General features: G+C 38.7%; 1 protein-coding gene across 1 annotated transcript in view; it reads right to left on the bottom strand.

Annotated features, from left to right (window-relative positions):
- Positions 1–253: 253 nt before the first annotated feature.
- The window catches only part of ANKRD44 (ankyrin repeat domain 44), a gene marked incomplete at both ends in the record, with an annotated part of 322,519 nt that continues 304,697 nt past the window's right edge, over positions 254–18,075 (bottom strand). Inside the window, 10 exons of the mRNA XM_080689357.1 lie at positions 254–501; positions 2,842–2,933; positions 4,239–4,321; positions 6,144–6,226; positions 6,713–6,858; positions 8,563–8,646; positions 9,577–9,664; positions 14,036–14,252; positions 16,603–16,720; positions 17,907–17,994. Coding sequence (XP_080545483.1) covers positions 254–501; positions 2,842–2,933; positions 4,239–4,321; positions 6,144–6,226; positions 6,713–6,858; positions 8,563–8,646; positions 9,577–9,664; positions 14,036–14,252; positions 16,603–16,720; positions 17,907–17,994 — 1,247 coding nt within the window. The remainder of the gene's footprint in view (positions 502–2,841; positions 2,934–4,238; positions 4,322–6,143; positions 6,227–6,712; positions 6,859–8,562; positions 8,647–9,576; positions 9,665–14,035; positions 14,253–16,602; positions 16,721–17,906; positions 17,995–18,075) is intronic.

The following is an 18,075-nucleotide window of genomic DNA, read 5'->3' as shown; positions in this document are numbered from 1 at the left end:
CAAATACATTTTTTTAAATTCCTTACTTAAAATGAGAGGTAGACTTTCACCCTCGATCTAAGGAAAACACAACACTGAACAAAATCCGGGCCTATCTGCGTGTATCATCCTAAGCCTACCTACCCTCTCCTCAGTTGGATTAACTCTTTTTCTACTGGCTTCTGGAAATACTTGAACAGCATAAACCTGTAATTCAAGCTTCTTTCCCTTTCTCCAACATGGATGGTCAAGGAAAAGCTGCTACAGTCCAAAGTCAAAACGTTTCGGAATCAGAATCATTTTCATTGTACCCGTCCTCGGAGCCTACGTTGTTACTGCACAGGCTAACCATGCTCCCCAGATTGGAGAGGGTCGTCCTGCTCAAATTGTCTTTTTTAAAACAAACGAAGTTGACAGCCGTCATTGTACTGGAAGGAGAAAAAGGCATCATGGTAGCCAAAATGAGGGCCAGGCAGTCAGCCACGTCTTTGTTAGGAGCGCAAGCCAGGGCCGGGGTGTGACCTGGGCGTAAATGCAGACAAGGCATGGTTAGTCCCGGGGTCCGGAGAGGCGTGAGCATTCCACAGTACATCTCCCACGACCTCACGAGTGGAGATGCATGTTGAGTTAGAATTCATGCGACGTAAAAGGAGCTACTTCTCACAAGTCATGCTAGAGGTGAGGCTGGAGGGCACAGAGAGGGGGAGACATTCTATGGAGGCTTTCTTCTTCAGCTCACATGACTACAGCAAGCACAGTATTATAGTTAGGCAGAAATCCAGCCTTCATCTAGTGAACAGAAACACAAGGGGGCGGGACACGATTCCACAGAACACAGCAACAGGACGACTGGGAAGATGTTTCCACTGGACAGCACACACACACAAACCATGAGCTCAGAGCTGGCTCTGAGGAGGACTCTCATTCTGAGAACAATGACTTTCCATGGTAGGCAACTGTGGGTCGCATTAGAAAAGGTTCTGAAAACTGGCTGGCTGGCAAAGGGACTGTTGCTGTTTTGTGCAAACTTTATATAAGGTATACACCAATGAATTGGTTTTAGAAAAATGGAATCATTTGAATAAATCAAATACAGGAGGGTGCTGGTTATTTGTTATTAAAAATTTACTATTTTTAAGAAAAAATTTAACCAGCTGAGAAAAAATTAGCTATCCCACTGACCAAAACCCCAAAATTGAAATATAACGGGTGTGAGAAAATTACTATGCTTTCCCTAATTAGAGTTGTGTCATCTCTATCATTTAGACTCGATGGGTTCAGTCCAGATGAGGAACCAGGTACCTTGGGGAAGTAAATGAATTATTTAACTACTACCTTCTCCAACCTTTCTTCTGCTTGGCTGGAAGGCTTAGCCACCCTTTCTGCTGGCCAGTTCCTACTGTACCTTGAACGGTATGCTCACTCATTCATTTAGAGGAGCTAGCTCAACAAACTAGCTCTTGTTCAAACAAATTATCTTGATCATCGTCTTTCTGCCTGATCCCTACGCCTCTAAGAGATTACTCCTCTTTCTGGCATGAGAACAATGAGAATGGATAGGTACCTTACTATCCCACCCCATGACAGGCAGCGATGGGGAAAGGATCTATGATGACAGTGCCAAACAAAATCGCCCCATGTTCCCAGGTCTTTGGGAGGCAACCAATCTCTAAACTAGGCTGGCCACAACCCACTAACCCAGGACTCGCTTGTTCCCACAGTCGCTATAGGCTGAACAAAGCCCAGATGCAGCAGATTTATACCAGCGAAAATCGACTAATTTATACTGAACTCTTTGGTCACTTTGGAGAAAAACTGTGGGTTTCTGCATGCCAACCCTAAGTAGAGAGTGGTGGTAGAAGGGGAAGGAAGGGGGGAGAACCAAGGAGATGAAGTGACGGGACTCTGCGCTTCCTACATGGGTCAGGCTGGGGTCAGAGCAGGGAGCATGCTAGGAGACATGGGGCTGCAAAACCAAAACTAGTAAGAGTTAGCTAATGATAGGATGGCTGCTTACTTCTGAGAAATAGGCATGAGCTGCTAATTCCAATACCTGTAATAAGCAGTTAATTGAGTTGCATTAATACATTATAATATTTTGATGAAATGCCATAATTAATGCCATGTTTAGAATATTACTTAATCCATAAATATCCAGAAGTTCTCTTTTGCTCCCCAAGGTTAAGAGGCATTAGGCTTCACTTGGTAGTTTAGTGTAATTCTAGTATTTGTTAGTTTTCAAAACTTCTTAGGAAGCAGAGTAGAAAGCTTTTGACAAGAACTACCTCATTTAGAAAAGGAACATTATATAGGTCAGGAGAAGCTTTCAAGCCTAGACATTAATTAAAAAGACTTCTTTACTCATGTTTCCCACATTTCCATACTAGGAATGGGAGTTCTGATCTGTACTTAAAAAAATAAAAAAGATTTGATCTCAGAATGAACTGAAATACAGTTTAATAATAAAACAATAAGAGAATCTTGGTTTTCGCTGAGCCCTTGAGCACGCACTAATGACACATGTAATCTCTAACTCTTCAGCAGATGCAATTAGAATCCAGGTGTCAGGTTGAAGGTTTATTAGTGTGCCTAAAATATTTTAGCCGGCATGCTGGGGAGTTAGAGATCAGCTGCTGACATTACATGCAGAATGGACAGCGCTGGTGGGCTACAGGTAGACGATGTGTTTTACAAAAAGACAGACAGGACAGACCATCCTTGCTTGGTCTCTTACACGTGTGGAACCTTCAAGGGGGAGAGAATTCTTACTGCCTTTAAACTTGCTCCTCTCTTTCTTATTTTCCTCTGGCTTCAACCAGCCTAGGGAAGGTATCTGTCACGATTGTTTATTTTCCCACTTACCATTTTCATCTACAGCAAGCACACAGGCTCCTTTGGCCAACAACTCCTCTACTACCACCTTCAAGCCATTGCGTGCGGCAACGTGGAGGGGTCTAAAAGGCAATGTTGAGCATCAGCTGTAAATTTATGAGTGTAGAAGTTTGTTATCTGAAATGTCTACCAAAGGCTCACATGTTAAAGGTTTAGTCCTCAGCTTGGTGCTATTGGCAGGTGGTGGCACCTTTAAGAAGTGGGGCATCATGGGAGATTTTATGTCATTGTGGGTGTGCCCTCAAAGGAATTGTTGGACCCCCTGCCCCTATGTCTTCCTCTCTTTTGTTCTGGCCACGAATGAACCACTTTGCTCCCTGCCACAATGTGCTGCCTCCCTCAAAGCAAAGGGGGAGAGACAGAAACCTCAACACATGGGTCAAAATAACCTTTTTCTCTTTTATAAGTTCATTATCTCAGGTACTAGATATAATAATGGAAAGCTGACTAACATAGTGAGAATGTGACATTTTGGTTAGCTTGAGTCATTAAAAGGATGAGAGATGTAAGGATCTACAAATAGTGCATGGAGATTTTTTTTTTCTAAAAAAAATATGTGTTGATCAGATCTTTTCCTGGTGCTCAGGATCCAACTGTTTTTACATGTTTGGTCCAGACGGCTCTGCAGGTATCACAAATGCTATGCATTTCAAACAATCTCAGTGATAGGTCTGATTTCTAATTCTGAATCTGAGTCACTGTTTGACATGGTTCATCAATATGACCAGTATTCAAATCTCATTTTTATTAAATGCACATGTATGACTTACAGAATGCGTAATACTTTATGGGTATATACAGCTTAAGAATCTTAAATAAAAAAATATAATATTCTGTTGCCCTTAAAACAAATGCATAAGCAATTTCTCCAAATAGAAAATGAAGCAGCTTTTAGATCTTTCACACTAAAGGTTACACTGAATTATATTAAAATATAATTAAGACAAATAGCTTAGAAAGTCTTCAAATGTATTCTGGGAATCTGATTATAACACTTGTTTTTCAGTCAGAATACATAATGCTAATATATAATACAAACTCTTTCCCCAAATATGTCAATCCACAAGCCCATAAGATTTTCCTAATAGCTCATTAAATTTGCAATGGTACCACAGAGATATCAACAAAGAAAAACAAAGACCTCACAAAATTCAACAAAGGCATATCATAGTAAGAATTTTTCTTAAAACTGCCTAACCAGTCACACCTGCAGACGTGTGAATGGAAACTTCATAAAGGGGGAGCCTGGTCTGTACCTCTTGCTTCTGTGTTCCTCCCAGCTCGCCTGGCACACAGCAAGTTCTTACTACTTGTTAAATAAATATCTACAACACTGAGTCTAAATCAAATTTAGAAGCTATACTTACGTCTGCAGTGCATTATTTTTTGCATTAATAAGGCTCTCATCTTGTATCTTGTCAAGTATTAGCAAGGCACATTTTTCATGACCCTAATAAAGAAAAGAATGATAAGATACATGAGAGAGAAAGAGACACAGCAAAGTTCATCTGGCTTTAAATTGAAAATTAATTTCCTCTACTGAAAACATCTAAAAGGCTATTTTTTTTTTTTCAGTACTGGAGATGGAACCCAGGGGCATTCTATCTTCAAGCTATTGAATACCCCCAGCCCTATTTTTTTATTCTTTATTTTGAAACAGGGTCTCACTGAGTTGCAAAAGACCTCACTAAGTACCTGAGGCTGTCTGAGAACCACAATCCTCCTGTCTCAGCCTCCCAGATGCTGGGATTATAGCATGCCCCACCATGTCCGGCTCTAATAGGCTATTTTCTGAGTGACTTTTTCCCCTAGAAAGTAAATGGGCCCCAGATACTCTAAAGATTTTATATAAAGTCTATCAAGACTTGGTTAATATCAATCTGATCTGATGTAAAATATTCATATTTAATATTAATATTGCCAAGATAATTTTTAAAATTAATGTCCAGAGAGCTAAGGCTGATGCTCATTAGCTAGGTCAGCTGGTAAACGGAGAGCAGACTTAGGAGTATCCTTTAAATCTTTCAATTTAAAAACATACATTAAGTCCCACCTCCTTTCTCGAGCCTTCAATTACCACGTCAGTGATCCATTTATCCTTGGAATTCCCATTACACCTATTATCTGTATCACTCACCAGCCTTTACAGCCTAATATTGTAAAGAAGCCCTGTTTCAGGAAAGCTGTTTCTATTCTTGCTCAAGCAGGGGAAGATATCTCTGGATCTTGTGATAATAGATGATTGATAATTTTTAAAAATCAATTATTAAGTTGGAGATCCTTTTAAGATAAGTCTAGCATCCTTTTAGGGGGCCAGCTTTTCCGACCAAGGCCAGTAGACCAGCAGCAGCAGCAGCAGCAGCAGCAGCAGCAGCAGCAGCAGCAGCAGCAGCAGCAGCAGCAGCAGCAATCTCCTGAGACTTGGAAATGTTGACTCTCAGGCCCCATCCAGACCTCATGCATCAGAATCTGCATCCTAACAAAGTCCTAAAGTAATTCATTTGCACAATAGAGCTTGAAAAGCACTACAGTGACATTCACTAAAATACTGTGCTTTCATGAAAAATAAACTTCATGAAACCCAGCACCTTTTGTGTTTTCTCTGGGTTTCACAGGACATGAAATGAGAAAATTCAAACAAGGCAAGGAGGGGCTGATGTGTCTGGTACCACTGGGTTTAGGTGACACCTTTAATATTTTTAGCTATGTTGAAATAGGTCACTATTGCTGGAGTAAGCTGGCATTATACCATAATGCCCTTTGTAAAAATCACACATACACACAGATAGATTTACACATACATAGATGTATAGCTATGGAGGAGGGTAGAAATGCACATAGATGTATTAATTTGCTTCACAGTACTCTTTGGCTGTGTTATTACCATGTCTTCAAATGGAACAAAAGGAAGACAAGTCAAACTGCTTATATTTTAGAAGCCATATAACTAAGGTCCTAGCTTAGCCTATGTGGCACCAAGACATGGTACAGCTACATCACACGGCCGGTACAGTGGCAGCTTCAAGACCAACTGTGGCAAGAACACAAGTGAACGTGCCATGACAAGCACACCCTCACCCTCACCACTACTGGGGTGAAGGGCATCCTGGCAGCTGGGCTGTTCTGCCCTTTCTCCCACTGTGATTCCACTTGGAGTTGACAACAATGTACATCTTAATTAAGAGCCATACTACATGCTTCTGAGATAGGATTTCGGTGGTAGTATTATTATTACGACACTGAGTAATGATGTTTCAAGTACATTTACATACTTTACTACTAGCCAAATGCAAGGGTGTATTCAAGTCCTTGTCCTTTACAGTCAGATCGGCCTGGGCACTGGTCACCAAAATATCTGTAGAAAAAGCCAAAAGAGGGTTTTTATTTTTTTTATTTTTTAGAATAGATGTTAATCACATGAATTTTGAAGAAGCTACTACAAAAACAACAACATTTAAATAAGCACAGCTCACATAATCCTGTTTAATGTTCTTAGAAAAAGAAAGGAGCAATGTATTGCCATATCCGCTCTATCCACATTCAGGATTGACAGGCACTTGTTTTAACTGTTGCTACGGTTTCATTATTTCCAGTTAAAATGATTCCATTGTCATATTTGTTTTCTAAATGTTGATGAACTACACGGAGGCAGGGCTGGCTCTCTGTGACAAGGTGCACCAATGATCAAGTTATAGAGAACTGAGCACGACTGGGCAAATGTCAGGTGGCTCAAGCAAAACAGACAGATGCATGTGCTGAAAAGCCCTCATGTCTTGACTTTCCACTGCCACTTTGGAGTTTGGACAGGCACACGTGCCGGGTCCACTCAACAAGGACGTACCCACGGCGCCTGCCTGCCCATTCTCGGCAGCCATCATCAGTGGCGTTTTCCCTGAATTGTCCACTGCGTTCACTTGAGCATTGTGTCTCAAAAGCAGCTGCAAGCAATCCACGTGATCAGCAAACGCTGCCGCATGAAGGGGTGTCCTGAAGGATTCAAACAAAATCATTTCAGTTTCCTTTAAAATTACTCTCTCTTTAGCAGCTATCCAAGAAACATCTGCAGGGTGTTGTCTAGGATTTAAAACTTCTCATTTTACAGAAGTAATGATCGAGCCCTCTCTGAGAGCCACTCAGGGTAGACACTAAAGTGTTACCTACGTGAATGGCATCTCTTAGATTTTGGGGATATACACAGTGGCTCTGATACTAGAATTAGCATCTTAAGCCGAGCGAGGTGGCTCACGCTTGTAATCCCAGCATTTGGGAGGCTGAGGCAGGAAGATCACGGTTGACGGCCAGCCTCAGCTACTTAGTGAGGTCCTTTGCAACTCAGTGAGACCCTGTTTCAATATAAAGAATAAAAAAATAGGGCTGTGAATGTAGCTTGGAGGTAGAATATCTCTGGGTTCCATCCCCAGGATCACACACACATACACACATACACACACACACATACACACACACACACACACACAATATATATATATATATATATATATATATATATACATATACATATACATACACACACACACATATATATACACACATATCTATATCTAATCTATATCTATCTATCTATCATCCAGTGATTTCACTCTTGTCTTTGAGATAAATCCTTTTAAAATTAAACTTAAAATGTATATTTGGTTGATTAAATATAAATTTTAAAAGTACACTTTATCTAGTATGGAAGGTTGATTTCTTGGTCATTTTTTAAAGTACTAGGGATTGAACCTAGGAGTATTCTATCTCTAAGCTATATCCCAAGCCCTTTAAATTTTTTTTTTTTAATTTTTGAAACAGGGTCTTGCTAAGTTTCGGAGGTTCTTGCTAAATTGCTAAGTCTGGCTTCAAACCTATGATCTTCTTGTCTCAGTCTCCTATGTACTGGGATTATAGGCATGTACCTCAAAACCCAGTTAGGATGGCTGACTTCTTTGGGAGAACAATCTGGCACTACTTATCAAAATGAAAAACTTAGGTGAATTCATTCAAAACACCCCCCCATGCCACTCCTGAATGGCATGGGGCTGTAACCGTCTTCTGTATTTCTATCTTTTTAATAAACTCCTTTAAATATTCAAAAAAAGAAAAACGTTTTAATTGACCTTTAATCAAATTATACTCCTAGGATTTTATCTCCTAGGTATACTTGGTCACGTATACAGATTCATATGTGAGAATGTTCATTGTGTCACTTCTTTGAAATAGTAAAATACTGAAAGCATTCTAAATGCTCTTCAATAGTAGGCAGGCTGAGTAAAATATAGCATATTCATTCAATAAAAAAAATGCAGCTTTAAAAAGAATATGGTAAATCTGTATATTCTGGCATGGGAATATCTTCAAGATATACTAAGAGCAGAACATGGTTATAAAATAGGCCTATTTGCATAAAAAGAATATATGCACATATATTTATATATGTTTACAGATATATATGGAAAATATTTAGGAGAATATAAAAATTTGAAAGGATCAGTATGTAATACTTTTCTCTATGGAAGAAGCTGGGGATTCTGGGCTAAGGGAAATTTCTTTTAATTATATAAATTATATAATATTTAACTTAAAAACAATGCTCATATCTTACTTTTTCAGTTAAAAAAATAGATGTTTTTGGCTGTTCTGCAACTGCAATGACTAAGACTCAAGACAAAAGGTGTGCATTTTTGGGTCACTTACCTGCCTTTGTCATCTCTACAACTGACAATACTGGAATCTATGGCCCCAAGTAGCAATGACGCACAATTCTCATGATCATTTATTCTAAAATGAGAATGGATTTCAATGTAAAACTTTTACTCTTTAGAATATTTTATGTCCCCTCCCCTCTCACCTTCCTGTGCAATGTTTCTGTTAAAAATCTGATGTAAATCTTTGTGGTTTGTATTCCAGTGGCATATGCCGTAACCCCAGCATTTCTTCAGAATGCATGCCTCTAGGTAGGATTTCACTGTGTACCACTTACACCACACCCCATGGTAGGTGTTTTGAGGATCCCAAAGTGGAAAAGATAGATGGATCCTTCAGGTTTAAAATTATCCTGATTCTTTATCACCTGCATTTTCTTTACTGATCTATTTTATGCCTCAAATAGCTTTCCAATCAAATGACCCAGCTTCTTATGAAGCCCACAGACAACATAAAGACAAAGTATCATCAGTTCCTGGGGCTCTGGCCTGCACATGGAAGTCTGACTTAAAGTCACTGTGTCCTCTGAACTATGAAGAAAACAACTAAAAATTAGATTTACAAAAAAAAAAAAAAAGACATCACTTGTGAAGAATGGAGAATCACAGTATCTAAAAAGTCTTCCTGGTAGAAAATGTCTAGCTATCCATAGGCATACTATTATTAACTCTTGTTTATTTTTAAGATTTGCAAGAAAAATGTGAGCTACCCCTGAAGAATTCTTTGCATCACGTGCGATGTGCCTTTTAGCCCACCCCTTCACGCAGTTCCCCTACGGTGGTATGTCAGTCACCTTGGAAAGGTGGTATTCCACAAAACACTCCTGGAAAAATCATTACCGTAGGGACCACACTTTGCTATCAGATCTATTTGTCTTTAGCAGCCGAATGGAATATTTTAGTCTTAACTGTAATCTAAAATCTTTTCCTTTCCTAAAAGGCAATTTTCCTACACATAGTCAAAAGAGCTAAAGCAACACCATTAGCTTCCAGCATGTGTACTTACATTGCACAGTGCAGTGGAGTAAAGGAATTACCGGTAAACTTTCGAAAACACTTTTGCTCCAAAAGTACCTCTATACAATTTTCATTACCTGCAAGACATCCAAAGAATTTAGGGGAGTTTTTAGGAAAGAAACTTGGTTCAACATATTCTGCTTTTTACAGATTAAGTATTGAATTCTAACTTATAAATTTTCCTGAATTGGCTGAATGTTCATTCTCTGTGGAATAAAATTAACAAAATGCCAAAATGTTATTAACTATGCTCACAGGTGTTCTGAGACATAATGAACAAATCAAACAGTGAAGGCCATATGGTCTGTTGGAGAGAGAAGAGAGAAGACACCTCATTTGCAAGCAGAATGGATTCTATGTTGTCTTCAGCTCTTACAGATAGATGCCTAACAAAGACATGCCTCAATTGGTCCATATTTATAATAGGAATTTTTTTCACCCACACGAATAGGTTCACTTGCAGTTATGTATCCAAGTGAAGGGAAGAATATGTGATTAGTAGGGAACACTATTTGAGATAATGCTGGAAAAAGGCTTTGACTTAATAAAGAAAAGGCTTTGACTGCAAAATAGTATGTGTTTTAAAAGGTACCTGGCACACATTAGGCATACAATAAGTACTTTCTTAATAAGATGAATGAGTGTAAGGAATTCTTTTTAACAAAGTGGCAGATGGTTTCTTAATCAATGGAAGTTGAGGTAAAAATCTCAGCTTTATCAACTTAGTGATTATGTCATTGACGACTATTTTTTAAATTTTATTTATTATTTTTTGTAGTACTAGGAATAGAATCCAGGGACCTTCTATCTCTGAGGTATACGCCTGGCTATTTTATTTTGAAACAGTCTTCCTAAGTTGCTGGGAGCCTCACTAAGTTGCTGGATTTGCAATCCTCCTCTCTCAGCCTCCCAAGTACTGGGATTACAGGCGTGCACCACTGCGCCTGGCCAGAGGCAACTTGTATAGGATCCTCTGAGTTGGACTGTAAGGCACGGAGTTACTGTTATTTAGCTTTGGAAGACAGACTAATACCCAGGAACTTCTTCATGTCTGAACTCAGAGCTAATTCAGTAAAAGTTTCCTTGTGATCTACCTCAGAATGACAAAGATTGGGCAATTTGAAATATTAAAGTAAAAACCATCTTTCTTATACCTACAAAGAGACAAGTTGATACTACCTTTGGGAGGACACAGAAGTATATGAAGCAATGGCTGTGAGAAGCCCCTGGATAGACAAGTTATAATGTCTAGCTTTCCAACTCCATCAACCCTCACTCCTATAGTCTCAGACACCTCAACCCTTCTATCAGTATGAATCCACCAAAGGATCTAGCTTAGGGTAGCACCCACACATACCATCCCTTAAGCAGGAACTATCTTATGAATCCCAACCTAAGAGTCTGAACAGACAGGACTAAAGAGTAATGAAATTCTTTATTTTCCTTTTTTATTTTTTTGTGGTGCTAGGGACTGAATTCAGAAACATTCTACCTCTGAGCTACACCCCCAAACCTATTTATAAGTTTGGAAACAGGGCCATGATAAGTTGCTGGGAGCCTCGTGAAGTTGTTGAGGCTGACTTCAAACCTGCAGTCCTCCTGTGTCAGTTTCCCAAGTACTGGGATTACAGGCTTGCTCCACCATGCCTATCTTGAACTACTTTAAATACTTCAAATGCCCAGTGCAGGGGATTCTGGGAATGCGGGAACTTGAACCCTGGACTTGAAGGAATCTTGGACTTGGAGGAAAGCTGCCCTGGAAGGGTGAATTGCTTGGCGTTCCTCCTCCCCAGCCTGTACCTGGAGAGAGCTAAGAACAGAGGCCACGTGCTTCCCCACGTCCCTTCCTACTGCTTCCTCTCTCACCTGGAGGTCCCCCATTGTCAGGAAGATGGCTCAGCAAGTGGGTAACAGAGCCCTCATCCATTTAGGGTAAAAAAAAAAATCATAATCTTACAGTAGTAGGGAGGGAGCAAGATCAAGCTGAAGAAGTAGAAACTTTGGTGCTTACTAAGGCAGAATCAATGGAAGAAAAGAAGAGTGCAATAAAAATATAATGAGAGGCCTAATATAATCAGAACTCACCCCCCCCCACACACACACCACTCTTTCTAGAACTAATACGCATAGCTTCTAAATAAAAAATTTTAGTAGGATTTAAAATGTAAAAATAAAATTGCAAAAGCATGGTAAGAACACATGGGGGAATGTTCATATAATCTGAAGGGAAGGAGACCTTCCTAAGAGAGCCAGGATACCTAGATACCATTAAAAAAATCTGACAAATGCAACTACATAAAAAGTCATGGAAAAGGACATTATAGACGAGAGACAAAAACATTTGCAGCATACATAACACACAGAAGATTCCTATCACTAACACAGGTCCTCCTCCAAATATATGAGACAAGTAACTCAGTAAGGAAAAGGAAGTGAATAATGGGAGGAAAAGGTAGTTTTCAGAGAGGAAACACAAATAGCCAAAGAATATGCTGTGAGGTAAGGAAATGTAACTCAAAGCAATCAGATACATTTTTTTTGCCCTTCAAATTGATAAAAATTTTAAAAAGATGATATCATCCTGGGTTGGCAAAGCTATGGGAAAATACTAAGTTTTTACATATTTGGTGGAATAAAAATTATAACATTCTTCTTATAAATTAATACAATATATTAATATATTATGTATTTTAAATTAATATACTTTAATATGTATGTTTTATCATATGTTAAAACATATGTATGTTTTAGGTATGTTTATGTTTTTAAATATGTTTTTATCCAATATTTTTATTTTTAGATATTTATCTGACAGAATTTTGGGTACCATGCTGGGCATGGTAGCGCACACATGTAATCTTAATACTTCGGAGGCTGAAAAAGGAGAATCACACAGGTTCAAAGCCAGCCTCAGCTACTTAGTGAGGCTCTCAGCAAATTAGTGAGACCCTGTTTCCAAATAAAATATAAAAAATAGATCTGGGAGTGTAGCCTGGATGTAGAAGGCCCCTGGGTAACCCCCCCCCACACACACACACACAATAATAATTTTGGATACCATAATAACACACACTGCCACATTATTTGTAATAGAAAAGATACCTAAAAACAATCTGAATGTCTATCATCAGAGATCTATTGGACCAAATAATAAATTCAAATATATATTTAGCTATGAAATAATATACAATTCTTACAACAATCTATATTCTAAGCCTATTCTGAAATAAGTTTTAAGCACACAGCAACAAAAAAAATACAGGATGATAGATATTTGTTATACAATTCCAGTAAAAATAAATACACATTTGTTTGTATTTTAGACTCATTTGTTTTTAGAAAAAAAAATTTAAAAAGACATACACCAAATCACATCAGAAAGTGGGTTTAGCCAGGTGTGGTGGTGCATGTTTGTAATCCCAGTACTTGGAAGGCTGAGACAGGAGGATTGTAGGTTTTCAGCTAGCCCCAGCTAATTAGTGAGGCCCTCTGCAACTTTGTGAGACCCTCTTCCCAAATAAAGAATAAAAAAATAGTGCTTGGGGTATTGCTCAGAGGTAGAAAACCCATGGGTTCAATCCCCAGGGTAAAAAAAAAAAGTGGGTTTGGAAATGGAAACAATTTTGCTTTAGATACTTCAATATTTTTGAGTTGGAATAATTAGCATGCATACCTTTTTTATTCAAATAAGTGAAAAAATTAAAATATTCTAACTAATAAATACAACAAAATAGGGAATTTGAAACATAAAAAGAAAGACCAAAAGATAAACCATGCATTTACTAGTATTCACTTATGAAATTATGTATTGTGTATATGTGTATTATAAAAACTATATGTGTATACTTTTTACAGTACATAAAAATATACTATATAAAATGTTATATAGTTTTTAGCTATATTATTTTAATTCTTTAAATTAATAATTTATTCTTTATTAAGAATAACAAATAATTATTATTTTTAATAATTCTTATTAAAGGGACTTCTGGTTATCTCATGTAGATGGAAACTCTGGTTATAATTGGTTAAGTTTATCTGAAGTCCTAATTAGGAATTACATTAACAAAAAGGAACTTTTACTTGATAGGTAAGGTACCATGGGGGTAGGGGAGCTCTGTCTTTTTTGTTTGGTTTGGTTTGGTTTGGTTTTGGCGGATCTGGGGATGGAACCCAGGGACATTCAACCTCCGAGCTACACCTCCTGCCCTATTTTTTTATTCTTTATTTTGAAACAGGGTCTCAATGAGTTGCAAAGGGCCTAAGTAACTGAGGCTGTCCGCGAACTGGGATCCTCCAGTCTCAGCCTCCCAAACGCTGGGATTAGGGAGTTCTGTTTTAAGAAACCAACCAAACAGATAAAAACACAAAGATGGTATCTTGGGTTCAGAAAGATTGGACACCATGGCTTACGACATGCTGAATGAATCAAATGACAACCAACTCACCATTGTAACAAGCCCAGTGCAGTGGCGTGTAGCCCTGGTTATCTTTGAAGCTACCGTCCTCCTCAGAAGGAGCCATCTGGAGCAGCTCACTCAGCCACGTAGCGTGGCCCCGAGCCGCTGCATAGTGCAAGGGCGTCCTCCCTCTGGAATCTTTACAGAGAATCGACACTTCTTGTTCCAGCAGCATTTGCACACATTCCTCATGTCCTGTCATAATCTGGTGTATTGCAATGAAAACACAAAACAAATCTCAGAAGGGCAGGAGATTCTGGAAGCAAGGCAGCTGGCTCAGAGTAAGTGGACCTATGGCTGGGCCTCAAGAAAGCCAGCTCTGCCCTGCTGCAGAGGCATGAGGCAGGACAACCCCATAAGAGTCTGAGCATCCACATTTGGAAACATCTCTTGACTCTACAAACAGGCATAAAAGTTATTGTGACATAGACTATCAGCTCTGGAATCAGAAAGGTAATCTTGGCTCCCTGACCCTTGTAAGACTTAGCTCAAGTCACTTTTCTCTGCCTTACTTTATTCACCTGTAAACAGGAATAGGAATAGTGATTTCACAGGTTGGGAAGACTAGTGAGTTACTGATGCTTAATGGCTGGAATATGTTCTGAGAATGGTTTTGTCAGGCAGTTTTGTTGTATAGATAAGGAATGTACTTCACAAACCTAGCCAGTAGAGCCTACTGCACAACCAGACTGTACAGCCTACTGCTTCTAGCCTACAAATGTGTACAGCTGTTAGTATACTGATATCACAGGCAATTGTAGCACAGTGGAAAAATCTTTGTATTTAAACATAACTAAACAGAAAAGGTATAGTAAAGGTACTAGATCAGGACCCATTTTCAGCTCCATTATAATCTCTTGAGCCACCATTGCAAATGTGTTCAGTCATTAACCAAAAGGTCATTATGTGGTACCTATTTATGTAAAGGTCTCAGCCTGTTGTATGACACACAAGAAGTGCCCAAGAAATAAAAGTTATAATTATGACAGTGTACACAAAAAGTTCTCATTCTTTCCACTTATCATTGATAAATGGGAGTCTTATGGTTTCTGCTTGTTCATTTAGGAATTTTTTGGACATACTTTAAAGAATAGTTCAACAGGTTTACACAAAGAATTGTCCAACAGGATACATGCTTTGGCCTCATTTATAAGCAAGAACAATTAGATCCCATCTAACCCAAATATGAATGGAAATTATAAAAAATAAAAACAATAAATGTAGGCAAGGATGTGGGGAAATTAGAACTCTTATACACTGTTTACAGGATTGCAAATTAGTGCAACAGCTATGAAGGTCATTGTGATGGTTCTCCAGAAGACTGGGAATGGAACCACCAAAGGATCCATCTCTAACCACTCCTGGCTGTTTTTCTAAAGGAAATGAAGTCAGAATATTACAGTGATCATGCATATCCATGTTGATAGCAGCACAATTCACAATAGCCAAATTAGGTATCTTTGAGCCAGCCTATGTATCTTTGGAAAGATGAATGAATTATGAAATAATGGAATATATACACAATGGAATTCTACTCGGCAATAAAGAAGAACAAATTATGTCACTGCAGGAAAGTGAACAGCACTAGAGAACATTATGCTAAAAGAGATTAGCTACTCATAGAAAGTGAAGGATCATATGTTTTCTCTCATATATGGAAACTAGAGAGAAATTAAAAAACAAAAGAAACTCCAGATAAAAAAAGAGACGCCCCAGTAGAGTGATGGAGGGGGTCTAGGTGAGGGAAATAAGTGGGGAGATTTGATGACGGGAACACTTCAAATAATGCTCTGTACATATATAAAATTATCAATGCCAATCTCAATAACATGTACGAGGAAGAGGAGGGAGCGGGGTGGGACTCCGGGAAGAAATTCCCCAAGAGCTCTGTGCATGTATGTACCTGTCACACTGAACTTCATCATGGTGTATGTTACATGAATGTATGTTAAGAAAATAGAACATTTAGAAATAGCAGGATGACTCAAAATCAGATAATCACTAATAAATTATGGCACCTGCACTCAATAAAGCATTAGAAATTATGATACAAAAAAGTATTTAATGACATAGAAAAAGGCCCTTGATATACAAGGGAAAAAAGGTTCAAAACAGTACCTTTAGTATTCTCTCTTTTTAAGGTTTAAAACAAATTTGTATATGCAAAAAGATTTGGTATAAATACACCAAAAGGTGATGATCTTCAGGAGATATGATTACTGGTAGTTGTAGATTTTGTCCTCTGTGTTTAAAAAATATTTTACATATTTTTCATGGTGCATATGTATTTTATGATTAGAAAGCAGAAACAATTCCACAAACAGTAGGTATTAATGTATCCATTATCATAATTTAAAATGAAATCTTAAAAGCAGGACCCAAGAGCACCTTTTGTTATTCTACCTTTGCACAAGATTTTGTGATTTCTTTCTGATCATCTGAGGTTAATTGGCCATATTATGAAACAACCTTTTTACCAAATATTCATATAGGAAAAAAAAAAGAAACAAGCTCATTGAAAAAGCGCGGACTAAAGCTGAGAAAGATGTACACACCCCTCTGTGCAAAGCTGTGCACCCCATGACGTCAACAGCATCCACATTTGCTTCCTTTTCAAGTAACAATGAAACAGCATCAATATGCCCATAGGCTACTGCAAGCATCAGTGGGGTTCTGTGGAGAGAGATGATTAGGCTTTTAAAAAGGCGGTTAACAACAACAATGCTCACTTCTAGTGAGAGGACTTTTCTCCTTTTATTCTGGACAATAGCTTAGTCTTTTCTGTGTTTCCAATTTGATACCTATTTAGACTAAGTGATCTGCCTCTGCTCTAGTGGCCCTGGTGTTGGGGGAATGATCCACAGGGGTGGGCAGGGAAAGGGTCCCTCTCAAGATCTTCATGTTAATCGCGTCATTCCCAGAACTATGGAGTGTTGAGGGAGTGTGCACTTGTGGAAGACCCTCTTACTTCTATTAGAGCTTCTCTACTGTCATAGTATTCTACGTTGAACTTCTGCCTAAGATTGCATTTGAACAAAGCAGCGCCGCCTTCTTGAAAAGCCTGATGGGTCTAGGGAAAAGGACAGAGTGCTGGATCCAGGAGGCAGGTTTCTAGGTCTGACTATAGTGCCAACGCAAGTACTCTGGGCTGGGGGCCAGTGCTTTTCTACTCTGTATTTCCTTCCTTCCTTCCTTCCTTCCTTCCTTCCTTCCTTCTTTCTCTGTGATACTGGGGCGTATTCTACCTCTGAGCCACACCTCCAGCCTTGTTTTATTTTTTATTTTGGAACAGGTTCTCACTAAGTTGCTAAAGCTGGCCTCAAGCTTGCAATTGTCCTGTCTCTAGGCATGCACCACCACACCCAGCTGGCATTTTTTATTTATAAGAAAAGCTTGGGTAGGGAATAAGACAAATAATGACAAATATTTGGAAAAAACAACCTCAAGGAAGGGTAAAATTTTAAGGAATTTTTAATGATGGAAATAATCTCTTGGGTTCTGTCCTGTGGCCATTGTTAATTTAAAAATAGGAACATAGCTTCAGAAATGGGAAAGATGGGAATAAAGAGGGGAACAAAGGTAAGGATAGGGGAAAAAAAAGCCAGGAAACATGACCACTGACATAAAAGGGTGGTCTTTTTCACTGAGAAACCTATACCTCCATCCCACATGCTTTTCCTGGATACACTTTCTAGCACAAAGTCACCCCATTGTTCTAAGGCCCTCACCCAGGAAGTTCGCCCAGATGTGTCCTCCCAATGTAGAATTCAGCAGTCAGCCCTCTCGGTTACTTAACCAACCAACCAGTTAACTCTTGTGATTAAAATATTAGCCCAGGGCCAAGTGCGGGAACACTTACTGTCCTTTGGCATCTTTCACATCAACCACTTCTGGGTTGTCAGTAATTTCTAGTAATAGCTGCAAGCACAGGGTGTGACCATTAATAACTGAAAAAGAAGACAATGAACATTCTTTTAATAGACTAACATTACAGATATCACTTCAAAGTAAAACTTATTTGGAGTTCA

Source organism: Muscardinus avellanarius, assembly GCF_963383645.1.
Source record: "Muscardinus avellanarius genome assembly, chromosome: 2".
NCBI classification, from domain to species: Eukaryota; Metazoa; Chordata; class Mammalia; order Rodentia; family Gliridae; genus Muscardinus; species Muscardinus avellanarius.
This window is presented reverse-complemented; position numbering and strand designations above follow the sequence as displayed.